Source organism: Astatotilapia calliptera, chromosome 17 (genome assembly GCF_900246225.1).
Source record: "Astatotilapia calliptera chromosome 17, fAstCal1.2, whole genome shotgun sequence".
NCBI lineage: Eukaryota > Metazoa > Chordata > Actinopteri > Cichliformes > Cichlidae > Astatotilapia > Astatotilapia calliptera.
The window spans coordinates 36,701,693-36,718,266 of NC_039318.1; the positions used below are offsets into that span (position 1 = coordinate 36,701,693).

Below are 16,574 nucleotides of genomic sequence, written 5' to 3' on the forward strand. Positions count from 1 at the left end.
ATGAGACACTGTGTTTCAAATCATTTTACATAGTAACAGGAAAGTAACAACGAGTAGTACAACATGGCTTTCTCATGGGTGTAATAAGTAACATACTGCACTACTTTTAAGAAAAGTGTTCTGTGTAATATGTGTAACAACTTTTTTACTTTTCTATTTTGGAGTTATGACCCCAACACTGATCACAACAAAGAGGGAAAACAACATTCACAAACATTTGACCACGCACCGTGTAATTAGTTTGCATGAATGTAATGTCGTTGATATGCTACTTAGAGATGGTGGTGACTCTCAAACTGGAGCAAATGAGAATTGTTAAGAGGTATACTCTAAAACACTTCTTCAGTAGAGACTCAGAGAAGAGAAACACACAGAACTTCTTGCTAGCAAGGGCAGTCTCCAGAACTGAGACTCGTGCTGAGAAACTGCCCCGGTCTTTATTTATACTTCAGTGAGCGTTTGTTTCTTACATTGGAATGTGGAGGTGTACGAGTGTGTGTGTGTGCGTGTGTGAGACCGCATAAACGACTTCCCTTAACCTGCTGGTCTGGAAAATCCAACAGTTCATCTATATGTAAAGAAGGCACTTAGACTAAAACTGACATAGCTACGTTAATCCTACCGTAAAACAATAAAACAAGGTACGACCTCTCCCATGCTCCTAGGATGTGGGGGTGAACGCCAGAACACCCTGGAATGTTACAGACCTCCTAGAATGAGACATTCTTTCAATATGCCACCAACTATATACTTCTAAACACAAATGATTACATGTAGTATTCTACCATATGCAAACTTATATCATTAAAAGATTATACTGACTACTAAATACAATTTTCCATTGACAAGAATCAATAAGGATTTTAATCAATGAGGGATATCAATGTTGGAATAAGAATCGCTAAATTCTTATCAATTCCCTACGTGTGTAACACTGGCATGGTGTGGTCACATATGTATCAAAGTTACAGATCGGTATTTTGAGGATTCTTAAGATAAGAAGAAAAACATGATAATTATAATTATTAGTTCCTGTTCCAAAAAGCAACTGAAAAACACTTAACTGTTTATTTTTCTTTTAGCACTTAGGACTCTCTTTTATAATAAGCACCCTTTTCAGTTGTTTTTGCTTTTCCTTTAAAAACCACCTGGAATGCAGTTATTAATAATAATAATAATGGATTGCATTTATATAGCACTTTACAATTCCACTATTCATTCACTCTCACATTCATACACTGGTGGAGGCTACAGTTGTAGCCACAGCTGCCCTGGGGCAGACTGACAGAAGCGAGGCTGCCATATCGCGCCATCGGCCCCTCTGGCCAACACCAGTAGGCGGTAGGTGAAGTGTCTTGCCCAAGGACACAACGACCGAGACTGTCCGAGCCAGGGCTCAAACCGGCAACCTTCCGGTTACAAGACGAACTGCCAACTCTTTGAGCCACGATCGCCCCCGCAATTACCACATAATGGAAAGTCACTTTTAGTTTCATGTTTCCATTTCCAGAGTTTCAGGCTTGGCAGCATTGTTTGTGTTGGCCCAAATGCCACTGACACTCCTTATCCAAAGAGCCAAGGATCCTTTTATTCATTAAGTTTCAGAGGTGCGCAAAGGGTGTCCAGCAATAGCAGGTAAGATGTTCCAGTTTTCATTCAATTCATTTTACATCAACTTAGTGGTCGGAGAAACAGAGGTCATCATTACGGTGTGACTGTAAAAATCTAAGGTTTATGTAAACTGTTATGTGTGTTATTAGTATTCCCGAAGGCAAACCACATCCAAATTCTAAGCTGTCTGGTGTAGTGGACAGTTAAAGTAGATTACACTGTCTGAACTTTCACTTCCAAACCAGTCTACATATCCTGTTCAGATGTTTACTTTTGAGATATGTCAACCACGTATTGCTGTTTGTTTTAAAGTCACTTGGATGTGTATAGAAAGCTTGTTCTTCCTTCATCCCCAAATGCTTGTTCATTATCGATGTTTGGGGGTGTCTTTCTGTAATGCTGTAGAATTTTTACCTTGATATATAAAATGTCTTGTGAATTATGGATATATTAATCAAGCTTAACTGACGACTTACAAAATGACCACAATATCCTTAACATGCACTTTGGTTTCATATCTATGTGCATGTGTCCACAACATATACTTTTTTTCTCTACTTAAACTTTCCCATTGCTACAAATATTTGAATGTCTCAGGTCTCGTGAACAAGTTTGATAGAAAGAACTTCAAAATTAACATTTTGAATTTCATTTAATTTGGCTTTTTCTGCTTCTCGACTTTCACAGAGTGATCGTTCAGTGTCTGTGGGTGAAGTTCAATATACAATGGCAGAAAAACCTTTGACAGACTGGGACAGTGGTCTTTGTGACTGCTTTGAGGATGCACGTACTTGTAAGAAGCCATTTAAATATGATTGACTCATAAATTATATTTGTATTTTCAGGACTACAAGTTGTTCTGATTTGTGTTGCCTTCATCTTTTGAGACTTGTTACAACTTTGTTGATGCGTTTCTGTGTTTTTCAGGCTGCTATGGATTCTGGTGCTGCCCCTGTCTTGCCTGCACTGTTTCAGGAAGATTTGGAGAGAACAACTGTCTCCCTTTATGTGATATATGTGGCTCTGGTGTATTAGCAGCCTTTGGGATACCTGTTTGTGTTCCTCCTGCAGTTTTGTCTGTAAGAGCTGCCATGCGAAACAGATATGGCATCAAGGTATGAACCATGAGATGATGACACTGAACAAATTCGACCTGGGTCACTTTCGTATGCGGTACTGAATCCGATACATATCCGATGTTTTAGAAAGCGACTGCTGTTTGAACGGTCATGTCGCATTAAATCCGTCTTTTACGTCACTGACACAAGACAGACGCCAATTATCACCGCCGGAGAAGACATCGTGAACGCTGCCTGGCCATCCAGCGAAACTCTTGGGAAGACAACGTGAACATTTTATTTGTACTGTATAATCTGCAGATTCTGACAGAAATCTGCAACTATCCTTTGAAGCACCGCTCCTCTCTAAAACAGCAATAAGGATTATTATTAGGTTATTTACATTATTATGTAAATAACACAATAACTTAAAGCAAAAATTGGGAAATGTACAATCCGAAGTCTTTATATTAAGGGCCATCAGTCAAACAATATTTTTTTGCTCTGGGTCTAAACAGAGCGCGTTATGTGTGACGTCTTCTTTTGCGCATGCGGGCCGCTTTGAGCGTTCACACTGGAGCACGTTTGCTGTCACATTTTATTTGTAGTGTGAATGAGCAGACAAAAAAATCGGATTTGATCAAAAAATCTGAATTGAGCATCAAGACCTGCAGTGTGAACGTAGCCTTAGTGGGAATTACAAGTCTCACTCACTGAATCAAAAACATCCATATTTGATTTCAACTATGCCTAAATGTTTTTTTGTCAAACATTCACACACATACTCAGTATCTGCTGCAAGGATATTGTGACATGTGGACCAGAAGAGCCAGGGATTGATCTACCAAACTTCTGGTTGGTAGATGACCTGCTCCTCCACCTGAATTACACCACATCTGTAATGCTTGTACTCTCTTTCTACAGGGCTCTCTCTGTAAGGACATTGCAATTTCCTGTTTCTGTGAGTGGTGCTCCTGGTGTCAGATGCATCGTGAGTTAAGGCATCGCAAGAAAACCCCGACTGTCATCAACATACAGAATAACACTGTTGTCAACATGCAGCCTATTCCAACTTTTCAGCCAGGAGTGATGATGCTGCCTGCACAACCAGTTGCAACTGGTTTCATGTCTCAACCAACAGTGGTCGTTCAAACAAAGTAACACTCGTAGAAATCTGATGCTGCTCAGAGTGTGTTCTCATGTATTTACTTGTAAAAGCAAGAATGTAATCATTTAGTATGTTAAATTCTTACTGTTGATTTCCTAGTTTTCAAGAAAATTAAGAGAGTTAACATAAATGATGGGAATGATGATTCGCCCATTTGAAGTTTAGTTACAAATGTAAATGTACTTTATTGTTGAAGTAATAGCGATGTTTTACAGGCTCAATAAAAACAAATCTGCACCCCATTTTTGTTGTCTTATCCTACTTTTCTGAGACTTTTCTGGTCAAATGAGTGATTCAGTTTTAAAATCTGCAAAGATCCACCATGAAGCATTTGTTTCAGATTTTACACTGATGCTTTGTGTCATGCACTGTGTGGTTGTGTCCTTGTGGTGTTTTCAATATGAAGATTCTCAGTCATCCAGGTCATCATAGTCTAAGGAGCTTGGAAAGAAAAGCGTCTGGACTTGTTTAAGTTGCTTGAAGACGTTTCACCTCTCATCCGAGAAGCTTCCTCAGTTCTAGGGTCAAATGGTGGAGAGTCCCAGATTTAAACCTAGTGGGAGTTTCCCCCCAAAGAGGGACAAAGGACCCCCCTGATGATCCTCTACCTAATCACATGAGCCGAGGCGTGAAAATGGGTGTGGGTCACAATCAGCCAGGGTTTTGGGTGAGCTCATTGTGAAACCTGGCCCCACCCCATCATGTGATTTCCTGAGGTCAGCTGGCCCAGGATGTGAGTGGGCGTTAAGGCGTCTGGGGAGGGTTCTCAAAACTGGATTATAAATGGCAGACAGTTGGTGTTGTAAACCACCGCCTCTGTTCAAAGATGGTCGCTCACAGTGGACATAGATGGCTTCTTTCACTCCTCTTTCAAACCATCTGTCCTCTCTGTCCAAAATGTGAACGTTGGCATCCTCGAAAGAGTGACCTTTGTCTTCTAGATGCAGATGAACTGCTGAGTCTTGTCCTGTGGAGGTGGCTCTTCTATGTTGTGCCATGCGCTTGTGAAGTGGCTGTTTGGTCTCTCCAATGTAGAGGTCTGGGCATTCCTCGCTGCACTGCACAGCATACACCACATTGTTAAGTTTGTGTTTTGGAGTTTTGTCTTTGGGATGAACCAGTGTCTGTCTGAGCGTGTTGCTGGGTCTGAAATGCACCAGGATGTCATGCTTGGAGAAAACTCTCCTGAGTTTCTCTGATACACCGGCTACATAGGGGATGACAATGTTGTTGCATCTGTCTTTCTTATCCTCCATCGCTGGTGTCTGGTGTCACTGAGGAGAGTAGTGATCTTTGTCTGGTAATCCGTTGTGTTTAGGACCATGGTGCATCTTCCCTTATCAGCTGGTAATATAGTGATGTTGTGGTCTTTGCTCAGGGAAGCGACGGCCTTCTTTTCTTGTAATGTGAGGTTAGACGGCGGGACTTTGGCACTGGAGAGGGTGGCTGAGACTTTCATCCTGATTTGCTCTGCTTCTGTCTGTGATGATTTATTAATCCATATGGCGGTTTCTGTGGCTGTGATGAGGTCCACTATGGGCGAATTAGTGATGGGATTTCCGGCTCTTTTTAGAGATCCGGCTCTTTCGGTTCGGCTCACTAAAAAGAGCCGGCTCTTTCGGCTCCGAACCGGCTCTTCAGGTTGTTTTGTTGCTTTAATTAATTTATTATTAACAATAATATAAAATTATGCACAAAAGGAATTACTAACGTAAAAACAAGTGGTTTTATTTATATATGTTTATATATAAATATATGCGGTGGCCCCTAGAGACAAAACACGTACAAACTCCAAAACACATTTCTAGCATGAACTTAACTTCCAAAGCAGAGCTACTAGATCACTTAAATTACACAATTGAAAGCATGTGTGTATTGTTTGTGTATTTATACACAGGCACTCATATATATATATTCAAATAATTTTAAAAAAAAGTTCATTTACCTGTTATTACCACACACCAAATCCGGTCATTGGTACTTGCTGGCTTGTGTAGCCACAAGATAACAAAGGCTCAACACTGCACCCAGCATCCTGGAGCACTTCTGTTGTTTTTTGTACGTGTTTTGAGTTTTTATGTGCTTCTGAGTTTTTATATGCTTCTGAGTTTTTACGTGCTTCGGAGTTTGTACGTGTTTTTACGTGTTTGGGAGTTTTTACGTGTTTTGGAGTTTGTACGTGTTTTTACGTGTTTTGGAGTTTGTACATGCTTCAGAGTTCGTACGTGATTTGAAGTTTGTGTGTGCTTTGTCTCTAGGGGCCACCGTAAATATACTTTTATTTATTCACTCCACATAAAATGTAATAAATAAATCATCTAATACAAAAATCAACTATTCACATTTCAAGTTTTAACTATTTAAAATTTCCGGTTTTTTCTTTCACAAATTTAAAGTGAAAAGAACACAAAACACTGCAAACCACAACACAATTAAATATAAATTATAATATGAAAACTAAAAGAACATGCATATTCTCTGTCATATGGACCTGCATGAATAAACTTTCTCAATCCTTTATCATCTGCAACCGAAAATAGTTGTGGATGATTACTATACCTTTCTAATGTTGTTGTCCCTGCCTCTCTTTCTCTCTCTCTGGCTCTGTTCCTGTGCTACTGAGTGTAACTACCGCCCCTCCCCCCTCTGCCCAGCGTAAAGCACAAGGCTCGCGTGCAGAGTGAAACGGAAAAAAAGTGCGAGAGAGAGAGAGAGGGTGAGAGAAAGAAAAAAAAAAAAAAAACCACGTGACGGCTCGCGATAAGGAGACAGCTCGCGATAAGGAGCCGGCTCGCGTCGTTCACGTCAAAGAGTCGGCTCTAAGAGCCATTTCGTTCGCGAACGACCCATCACTAGGGCGAATGTTGCGGAGAAATGGCAAAATTGAGACCTTTAGCTAATACTTTCTTTTCAGGTTCAGTGAGATTCCGGTCTGAAAGGTTCTTCACCCATTTTATAAAGTTTATAAAGTCGTTTATAAATTCTCCATGTCCCACTGTTAGCTAGATTGCATTTTGCTTTGCAGCATTGTGCCACCGAGTCTGTGTAGTGGACTTTCTAATTAGGGCTGATATTGTCACTGATTTCTACAACTCGTTCAATTCTGATTCGCAAGGTCATGATTTGATTTGCCTCAATTTGATTTTGAAATATTATAAATATATTATTATATTATAATTGTGATCATTTATCTTGTATATGTACTGTATAATGATTCAACAATTCTTTGATTAGAAGTATAAGGTAGCATAAGATATAATAAGATGTAACAATCTCACAACCTCGAAGCGTGAGGAGACAGAGAGCAGGGCATGACAGACAGACGGACCAACATCCTCGTATACACTATATACACACAGACAAGGAAACAAAGAAATGGCAGTTAGGCAGGGAAAACCAGCTGACACTAATCAGATGAGACAAGACTGGGAGGAAGCAAAAGAGAGTAGTCACCGGGGAGACAGAGGCCTGAAACATGGGACAGGAAGGCACAGAGCAGACACAAAACGGAACAGGAATAGAGCTAGAAATACTTGAACAGGAACCAAAACACTAACATTGATAACCATGAAAAACAAATAATCAAGAAACAAATTAAACAGGTATAAAACACTGGGTCACCGATCCAGGACCGTGACAATTTCTCTGCAATTACACACTCAGTGTAAACTATCTTGGATTAAAAGCAAAGCTGACAGTTGTGAGACTTAATCAGAGGTTCAAGGATCACAGCAGATGCCTTCGTGTCAAAGTAACTGAGAATAAAACTGAAAAATATCAAGATTCTTTTTGGCCTGGTCTTTTACAGCATTATGACCCCCTTGAAAACGATCTGCAGGAGATCAAAAACTGAAGGAAACCATGAATCAACATTTGACGATTATCTGATGCTGCTGAAGCGAAGCAGAGCAAAGTTAGAAGTTTGTTAGAGACACAGATAAGCGTTTTGCAATTTAGCATAAGTTGTAAAAGTTGAAATTTCTTTGTTATTGAAAAGCAGAAATTAGGTTTTCCTGTTAGAGCAAATTTTGGGAAAATAAATAAAATTTTTAAAAAAAAACAGCGGCCGACAGTGCTCTACACAACGGTAGACTGGTGGGTAATAACAAAGAGAATCACGCAGAAAAATAGAGATTTTTAATGGATTTTTAATGGGTTTTCTCGTGGTGGAAGCAAGACAACCAAAGTAAGATGGAATTCATGACAATGTTTTTCAAGTGTAGTTTTGATCTTCCTTTGCTGTTGGATCAGTGAATTTTGGACAGAGTGACAAAGCCTGCAGCTGTGCAGTCTGTGAGATTGCAAATCTGTCAGCTTTCAGCACCCAAAGGCGTGTCCATTGTTGCCAGACTAACCGCAATTTGTGTTCAGATATTTATGTGGAAACCATTTACCTGCTCTTCAATCGTTTGCTGTTTTAGCAGTTTAGTGGGTGTTGAAATACTTTTGTGAGCTTTTAGCTGAGATTCTGGCATTTCTGGCAAAATTCATTTATATTTAAAAATGTATTTCAGGACTTAATGAATCGATATTCTTCAAATGAAAATCGATTTGAAATGGGAAATCAAGTTTTTAAACCCACCCTATTTCTAATTCTTGAGTCATTTTTTGGATACGTACGTGTAAAACCTTTGTGAATAGTTAGTTAGTTATAATAGTTACAAACTTGCCAATGACAGCTGTAGTTTCAATAAACGACTCATCTGAGAAGAAACAATGTTTTTGGTGCTGCATTGAAAACAGAGAGACATACGATTTGGGTATGTACCGGAGTTCGACCCCACCGTTTTTCTGTGCATTCCATTTCTTTTCTTTAGCAGTCACATAGATCAGTGGTATGGTCTCGGATGAGGGCCTTGCACGGTACAGTGATGTACAGCAATGTACAGCTATAGAGGATGTGCCTGACTAAGTGAAGGATCATTCTTGCTTAGGAGCCTGGAAGATGAAGGCATCATATTCAAGGATCCAGCTTAGTCCAAGACCACGCTGAAGAGGTGAAGAGTCTGTCCCTATATCTAAGTCCTTTTCCAGGTCATCAGCTGGAATGCATCCATCACTTTGCTACTGTTTGAGGCAGTTTTGTGTACGGTAGCTGTAAATTTGACTTAGCTAATATCTTCTGTATTTTCTTTGGAAGACTGACAGCCTCAATTTCTGTCAGAAGTGAGGTCAGATAATCGTTAGCATAGACACTCAAGATAACAAATTCCTTTGGTTTTTCTGCTTCTCCTGAATTTTCTTCACCCATAGTTGCCCGATTATTGGATCATTTTCACCCTTGTTAAGGATTTAGTTGAGGTTTTTTCCTCTTTCTTTTTCCCCTGTCCTGTCTGCCAGTGTAGCAATCAGAATTTGTGTCTGAAGGACAAAAATGCATTTGCTATATTGGTCCACTTGATAGCCATATTTTAAAGAAATATTTTTAGGATTTCTTTTATATTTAATTATTACAATCACAATGTAACAGACTCGGGGCAAGAAAAGAAAGAATAAAGCTGTGGAGAAACTTAAAAGAAGGAGATGGAAGGAAAAAACACTTAGAATCTGCTTCAACACCTACTGAAAATAAATAAATAAAAAAAATCAGAGAAAACAAAGCAACAACCAACATAAGCATAAACAGCAGTAAATAATATATGTTAATGAACAGCACACAGTACTAACAATACCAGATACATTTAGAGGCAGTAGCCAACCGAGATAGCGTGAGTCTGTGAGTACCTGCTTGTACAGCTGTGTGGGTGACTGCGCTTGTATTCAAAGGTTAAAACACAATGGCCATGAAGGACATTGTTGAATGGACTTTGAGTTTCATTTTTCCGTTTCCAGAGTTTCAAGCTTTGCAGTGTTATTTGTGTTGACCCAACTGAAATAAACTCAGTCCAAAGAGCCTCCGTTCAGTCATTAAGAGGTGCGCAGAGGGGCAGGTAAGACCTTCCAGTTTTCTACAAGTCCTTTCACATAAACTTAGTGATTAGTACTTTTTGTACCTGATACTAGAGGCGGTTTGCAAAGAGAAAGCTTTGACTTTATAATTTATTGGATTACATGGGTGTACACGCAGTGTGTTTTGTTTGTTAGCCCTCTTTGGAGAAGCAGAGGCCATCATGAGGGTGTGGCTGTAAAACGTTAAGGTTTATATGAACTGAAACAACAACAAAAAAAGACTCAAATGTGTATAACAGTATCGAAGTTCTTAGAAAGAGAGAGGTATACTTTTTAATAGCCTGTGTTTCTAGTGTTGTTTTTTAAATTATTATTCCCAAAGGCAAACCACATACCGAACTCCAGATTCTAAGCTGTGTGTTGTAGAGGACAGTTAAAGTAGATTAGTGAGCTTGAAAAGAAAAGCGTCTGGAGTTCTTTAAGTTTCTTGAAGATGTTTCACATTTCATTTGAGAAGCTTCAGTTCTGAACTGAACTGAAGAAGCTTCTACGATGACCTGGATGACTGAGAACGGTCACAGAGACAGTTAAAGTACATTAAACTGTCTGAACTGTAAGCGTAATAGACTTTCACTTCCAAACCAGTCTACATATCCTGTTCAGGAGAGAGTTGCGTTACTGTACTCGTGTTTCAAATTACACAAGCCATCTTTCTGAGATATGTCAACCATGTATTGCTGTTTGTTTTTAAGTCACTTGGATGTTTATAGAAAGCTTGTTTTTCCAACATCCCCAAATGCTTGTTCATGGTGGATGTTTAGGTGTTTCTCTCTGTAATGCTCTAGTATATTTACCTTGTTATATAAAATGTCCTGTAAATTATGGATATATTAATAAAGCTTAATTGGAGAATTAAAAGATTACTAAAGAGATCGACGGCATATGCCTTTTGGCTGTAGTTTGAAAGAAAGTGCTCCAAAATTTTAACTTTCATTTAATTTGTACTTTTAATTTTCATTTTATTTTGTTTTTTCTGCTTCTCGACTTTCACAGAGTGATCGTTCAGTGTCTGTGGGTGAAGTTCAACATACAATGGCAGAAAAACCCTTGACAGACTGGGACAGTGGTCTCCTTGACTGCTTTGAGGATGTAAATACTTGTAAGAAGCCAGTTAAATTTGTCTCATAAATTGCATTTGTGTTTTCAGGACTACAGTTTTTTTCTCATTTGTGTTGCCTTCATCTTTTCAGACTTCTTACAACTTTGTTGATGCGTTTCTGTGTTTTTCAGGCTGCTATGGATTCTGGTGCTGCCCCTGTCTCGCCTGCACTGTTTCAGGAAGATTTGGAGAGAACAACTGTCTCCCTTTATGTGATATATGTGGCTCTGGTGTATTAGCAGTCTTTGGGATACCTGTTTGTGTTCCTCCTGCAGTTTTGTCTGTAAGAGCTGCCATGCGAAACAGATATGGCATCAAGGTATGAACCGTGAGATGATGACACTGAACTCAAAGCTGGACTTTAGTGGGAATTACAAGTCTCACTCACTGAAACAAAAACATCCATAGTTGATTTCAACTATGCCTAAATGTTTTTTGTCAAACATTCACACACATACTCAGTATCTGCTGCAAGGATATTGTGACATGTGGACCAGAAGAGCCACGGATTGATCTACCAAACCTCTGGTTGGTAGATGACCTGCTCCTCCACCTGAATTACACCACATCTGTAATGCTTGTACTCTCTTTCTGCAGGGCTCTCTCTGTAAGGACATTGCAATTTCCTGCTTCTGTGAGTGGTGCTCCTGGTGTCAGATGCATCGTGAGTTAAAGCATCGCAAGAAAGCGCCAACTGTCATCAACTTACACAATAACACTGTCATCAACATGCAGCCTGTTCCAACTGTCCAGCCAGGAGTGATGATGATGCCTGCGCAACCAGTTGCAACTGGTTTCATGACTCAACCAGCAGTTGTCATTCACTAAAAGTGAAACTGAGAGATCTGATGTTACTCAGGGTATTAACTTGTGAAAGCAGAGAATGTAATCATTTAGTATGGTAAACCCTTACTAATGACTTCCTAGTTATCAAGAAAATTAAGAGAGTTAACATAAATGATGGGAATGATGATTTGCCCATTTGAAGTTTGGTTACAAATGTAAATGTACTTTATTGTTTACGCAATAACAATATTTTACTGACTAAAAACTTTCAGAGATCTAGTCTTATCCTACTTTTCTGAGAATTTTCTTCTCAAATGAGTGATTCAATTCTAAAAGCTGCAAAGACTTTTACACGAAAACTTCAGAAGGGAATGCAAATGGTACATTTGAACACCATGGATATACAGTCCAGACTGACAAACTAACAATAACAAGGAACAATAGTTGAGATGTTGAGCTCTCCGTAACCTGCCAACACATACAGTGGGGCAAAAAAGTATTTAGTCAGCCACCGATTGTGCAAGTTCCCCCACCTAAAATGATGACAGAGGTCAGTAATTTGCACCAGAGGTACACTTCAACTGTGAGAGACAGAATGTGAAAAAAAAATCCATGAATCCACATGGTAGGATTTGTAAAGAATTTATTCGTAAATCAGGGTGGAAAATAAGTATTTGGTCAATAACAAAAATACAACTCAATACTTTGTAACATAACCTTTGTTGGCAATAACAGAGGTCAAACGTTTACTATAGGTCTTTACCAGGTTTGCACACACAGTAGCTGGTATTTTGGCCCATTCCTCCATGCAGATCTTCTCGAGAGCAGTGATGTTTTGGGGCTGTCGCCGAGCAACACGGACTTTCAACTCCCGCCACAGATTTTCTATGGGGTTGAGGTCTGGAGACTGGCTAGGCCACTCCAGGACTTTCAAATGCTTCTTACGGAGCCACTCCTTTGTTGCCCGGGCGGTGTGTTTTGGATCATTGTCATGTTGGAAGACCCAGCCTCGTTTCATCTTCAAAGTTCTCACTGATGGAAGGAGGTTTTGGCTCAAAATCTCACGATACATGGCCCCATTCATTCTGTCCTTAACACGGATCAGTCGTCCTGTCCCCTTGGCAGAAAAACAGCCCCATAGCATGATGTTTCCACCCCCATGCTTCACAGTAGGTATGGTGTTCTTGGGATGCAACTCAGTATTCTTCGTCCTCCAAACACGACGAGTTGAGTTTATACCAAAAAGTTCTACTTTGGTTTCATCTGACCACATGACATTCTCCCAATCCTCTGCTGTATCATCCATGTGCTCTCTGGCAAACTTCAGACGGGCCTGGACATGCACTGGCTTCAGCAGCGGAACACGTCTGGCACTGCGGGATTTGATTCCCTGCCGTTGTAGTGTGTTACTGATGGTGACCTTTGTTACTTTGGTCCCAGCTCTCTGCAGGTCATTCACCAGGTCCCCCCGTGTGGGTCTGGGATCTTTGCTCACCGTTCTCATGATCATTTTGACCCCACGGGATGAGATCTTGCGTGGAGCCCCAGATCGAGGGAGATTATCAGTGGTCTTGTATGTCTTCCATTTTCTGATGATTGCTCCCACAGTTGATTTTTTCACACCAAGCTGCTTGCCTATTGTAGATTCACTCTTCCCAGTCTGGAGCAGGTCTACAATACTTTTCCTGGTGTCCTTCGAAAGCTCTTTGGTCTTGGCCATGGCGGAGTTTGGAGTCTGATTGTTTGAGGCTGTGGACAGGTGTCTTTTATACAGATGATGAGTTCAAACAGGTGCCATTCATACAGGTAACGAGTGGGGGACAGAAAAACTTCTTACAGAAGACGTTACAGGTCTGTGAGAGCCAGAGATTTTCCTTGTTTGAGGTGACCAAATACTTATTTTCCACCCTAATTTACGAATAAATTCTTTACAAATCCTACCATGTGAATTCATGGATTTTTTTTTTCATATTCTGTCTCTCAAAGTTGAAGTGTACCTCTGGTGCAAATTACTGACCTCTGTCATCATTTTAAGTGGGGGAACTTGCACAATCGGTGGCTGACTAAATACTTTTTTGCCCCACTGTACTAGCATTGTCTGGATATAAAACTTTAGTGGTTTGTTGTCTCCTGCTTCACAGCCAGTAGCAGGAAAGGATTTTAAAAATAAATTTCTTTGGTTAGTTTGTTTAGCTTCAAGATTATCAAATAAATGGGAGCCAGATGTATTCATATGCTTTATTTTGGAAATTAACTAACTTTACCGCTGTAGGAAACCTGTATATTTGTGAATTTCCAAACTATGAAAAGAGGCTCTTGAACAAATTGACCAGGCAAGTGCATCCTGATAATGAGTTTGATGAATCGCATTGACAAAGAGCTTAAGACAAACATAGCTTCAGGGAGTGTGTGTGTGTCAGAGTGCTCTGGAATGCACACAGAGTCTTTGCAGACTATTAAGGATCAAACATCCTATCAATATGCAATCAATTATATACCTCTAAGCATATATGGTTGTCATTTATGCTCAGAAATATATAATCCAACAATATAAACCTGACGCCCTCCTCCAAGCTTGGGTGTGATGGTAGCCCTCTAGTGGGTCACCACACTATCCTTTAGCATAGCAGCATTAAAAGAAACGTGCCTTGCAAGCTGGAAAAACTGGTTTGATTAGAAGTTCATATTACAGCACTCTGGCTTGTAGTAATCCAGTAATTAAATACTTGTTTGTCTAAACAGCACTTAGGTCACACAGCATACTTAGATTTTTGGATAGAGAAACAAGGCTATTCTTTATTGTGAATTTTAGAAAGACAAACCAAATTATATTCAATTTTTATTCTCTTCTAACTAGAGCAAGAGAGGTTTTTTTTTTTTTCTGTCTGTTTAAAGGGAAATAAATCGAGGTGTCATCTGCATGTCAGTCTTGATTAAGGCATGTAAATCAGGAATATGGCACCATGCATAGAGCCCACAGAGGCTCATGATGACGAAGCATTGGAGGTTTTCTGTTTAACAAGTACGATCTAAAGCAGTCTAAACCGGTTTCTCTGAGGCTGAGCACTTTGCAAAGCGAGGTAATGGAAGTAGTAAGTGATTCTGACAAACACTATAAGATTAATTCAAGCAGAACAAAGACTGAACCATCTTTAGCAGTTAATAATAGATCAGTATGAAACGCTGCATTAGTCCCACTAGCATTTAATGAGCAACAGACCGAAAACGTGACATCAAGAATGTCCTGTAATTGCTGCAAATTTTACTCATCTATAAAACATATAAATCATAGTTCTCTTGTGTCAGAAGGCTTTCTTATTTTCTTGAAGGAAAATAGTGATTGAGATTTTTCACAGGCTTTAACAGATTCAGAGACACACAGTAGTTTGTGGGGTTTTTTGTAAAGCCGTGTGACATAAAAATGCTAAGTTAAGGTTACACAGAATTTAAACTTTACATTCAGCATTAGCCTCAACGGATCAGGCGGAATTGCGGAATCTCTGCTTTTTATTACATAAGCACACTTTTAAGGTCCAACTAACTTCCTCAGCATATTAAAGGCTGGTGTCAGATTTAATTTTTGACGAACTAGGACTTATTTTATACGCTTTGAGGACTTTGTCTACCTGTCACCTACAGCAAGTTTTTCCATATAACCAGATAACCTAACCTGCATGTCAGCTGAGTGTGGGAGGAAGCTGAAGTATTCAGAGGAAACCCATGGCACAGGGAGAACGGGAAACTCTACTTTCAAAGGCCCCAGTCAGGGCTTGAACCAACCTCCTTTGATCAGGGATATATAGATTCCTGACCCTGAAAATAACATGCTGAGGAAGCTGACTTAAGCTAAAGATATACTTTTAATTATCAACTAATTCTTTTTTATTTTGTGGGCTGTATAATTTAGTTTTTTGAACTTGTACTTGACAAGTGAAAGGCTGCTGGTGTGATTCTAGACGGCGACACAAATTCTATTTTTGGACTTCAGAAGAGCATCCAGCATCAGTGTTGGTCAAGTTACTTGAAAAAAGTAATCAGTAACTAATTACTGATTACTTCCCCCAAAAAGTAATCCCGTTACTTTACTGATTACTTATTTTCAAAAGTAATTAATTACTTAGTTACTTTTTAAAAACACGATTTACAACCTGAATAGGTGATAAAGCGATAGATCTTTCAGCCCAATTCTACTTTTTCTGCATAATCCATCATACAAAATATAATCAAATGGAAAAGTCTCTTTTTAAAACTTGTTTATTAGTTTTAATCTTTTAACTTTATGCATCAAGCAAAAATTAAATTACATGCAACATTCTCTGACTGGAAGAAATTAGTTTAATATTTAAACCTATTTTCTGCACATTCCAGCACATAAAATAAAATATTTTTTGTGTTTACACTCACTCTTTCAAATAGATGCAAGTAAAACATAGCAGAAAATAAATAAAGTCAAAGACTCAGCGGTCCTGTTGCTCTATTTTCACCTGTAAAGCAGGAGTGGGGTAGGCGGAGGTTTACCCTGGTGCAGGTGTGCCGCAGCGGTCAGTGGAAAAATCCGCGAGTTTCTCTGTGTGTTTCCCATTACGTCGTTGCGCACTCGGTGTTTGCTTGGAAGTTTAGGGGTTTTTTCGCTGTAAAAAGAAGTTTTCTTCCCACGCACAACGGACACTAATGTTTTTGTCACTTTTTATGGAATCAAACTCAAAATAAGGTCAGTACTTCCACGCTTTAAACGCTGCACGCTCATACTCTCTCTGCACTCGATATATGATCCATTGTTGATCTGCACACAGCTGTTGCTACAAACGTTGCACTTGCTTACGTCACTGTCATGAGACATTCTTGCAAAAAAAAAAAATCACGGTTTTAGTAACGCAGTAACGCAGCGTTCCTACGGGAAAGT

General features: G+C 39.5%; 2 protein-coding genes across 2 annotated transcripts; both read left to right on the top strand.

Annotated features, from left to right (window-relative positions):
* The first annotated feature begins 1,585 nt into the window (after positions 1-1,585).
* On the top strand, positions 1,586-4,143 carry LOC113009406 (placenta-specific gene 8 protein-like). The gene is made up of 4 exons (XM_026147679.1): positions 1,586-1,635; positions 2,299-2,404; positions 2,539-2,726; positions 3,594-4,143. The coding sequence occupies exons 2-4, from the start codon at positions 2,338-2,340 to the stop codon at positions 3,828-3,830; spliced, it is 492 nt and encodes a 163-aa protein (XP_026003464.1). The 5' UTR covers positions 1,586-1,635; positions 2,299-2,337; the 3' UTR covers positions 3,831-4,143.
* A 5,576-nt stretch (positions 4,144-9,719) lies between these two features.
* On the top strand, positions 9,720-11,721 carry LOC113009720 (cornifelin homolog A-like). The gene is made up of 4 exons (XM_026148198.1): positions 9,720-9,767; positions 10,780-10,885; positions 11,017-11,204; positions 11,483-11,721. Exons 2-4 carry the CDS (start codon positions 10,819-10,821, stop codon positions 11,711-11,713), a joined length of 486 nt encoding a protein of 161 aa, XP_026003983.1. The 5' UTR covers positions 9,720-9,767; positions 10,780-10,818; the 3' UTR covers positions 11,714-11,721.
* Positions 11,722-16,574: the final 4,853 nt, after the last annotated feature.

Excerpts from the sequence above, each read along its gene's own strand:
- LOC113009406 (XM_026147679.1), top strand. The coding sequence starts at position 2,338 with ATGGCAGAAAAACCTTTGACAGACTGGGACAGTGGTCTTTGTGACTGC. Across the intron at positions 2,405-2,538 it reads CTTTGAGGATGCACGTACTT|GCTGCTATGGATTCTGGTGC; the intron begins GTAAGAAGCCAT and ends TGTGTTTTTCAG. Across the intron at positions 2,727-3,593 it reads GAAACAGATATGGCATCAAG|GGCTCTCTCTGTAAGGACAT; the intron begins GTATGAACCATG and ends CTCTTTCTACAG.
- LOC113009720 (XM_026148198.1), top strand. The coding sequence starts at position 10,819 with ATGGCAGAAAAACCCTTGACAGACTGGGACAGTGGTCTCCTTGACTGC. Across the intron at positions 10,886-11,016 it reads CTTTGAGGATGTAAATACTT|GCTGCTATGGATTCTGGTGC; the intron begins GTAAGAAGCCAG and ends TGTGTTTTTCAG. Across the intron at positions 11,205-11,482 it reads GAAACAGATATGGCATCAAG|GGCTCTCTCTGTAAGGACAT; the intron begins GTATGAACCGTG and ends CTCTTTCTGCAG.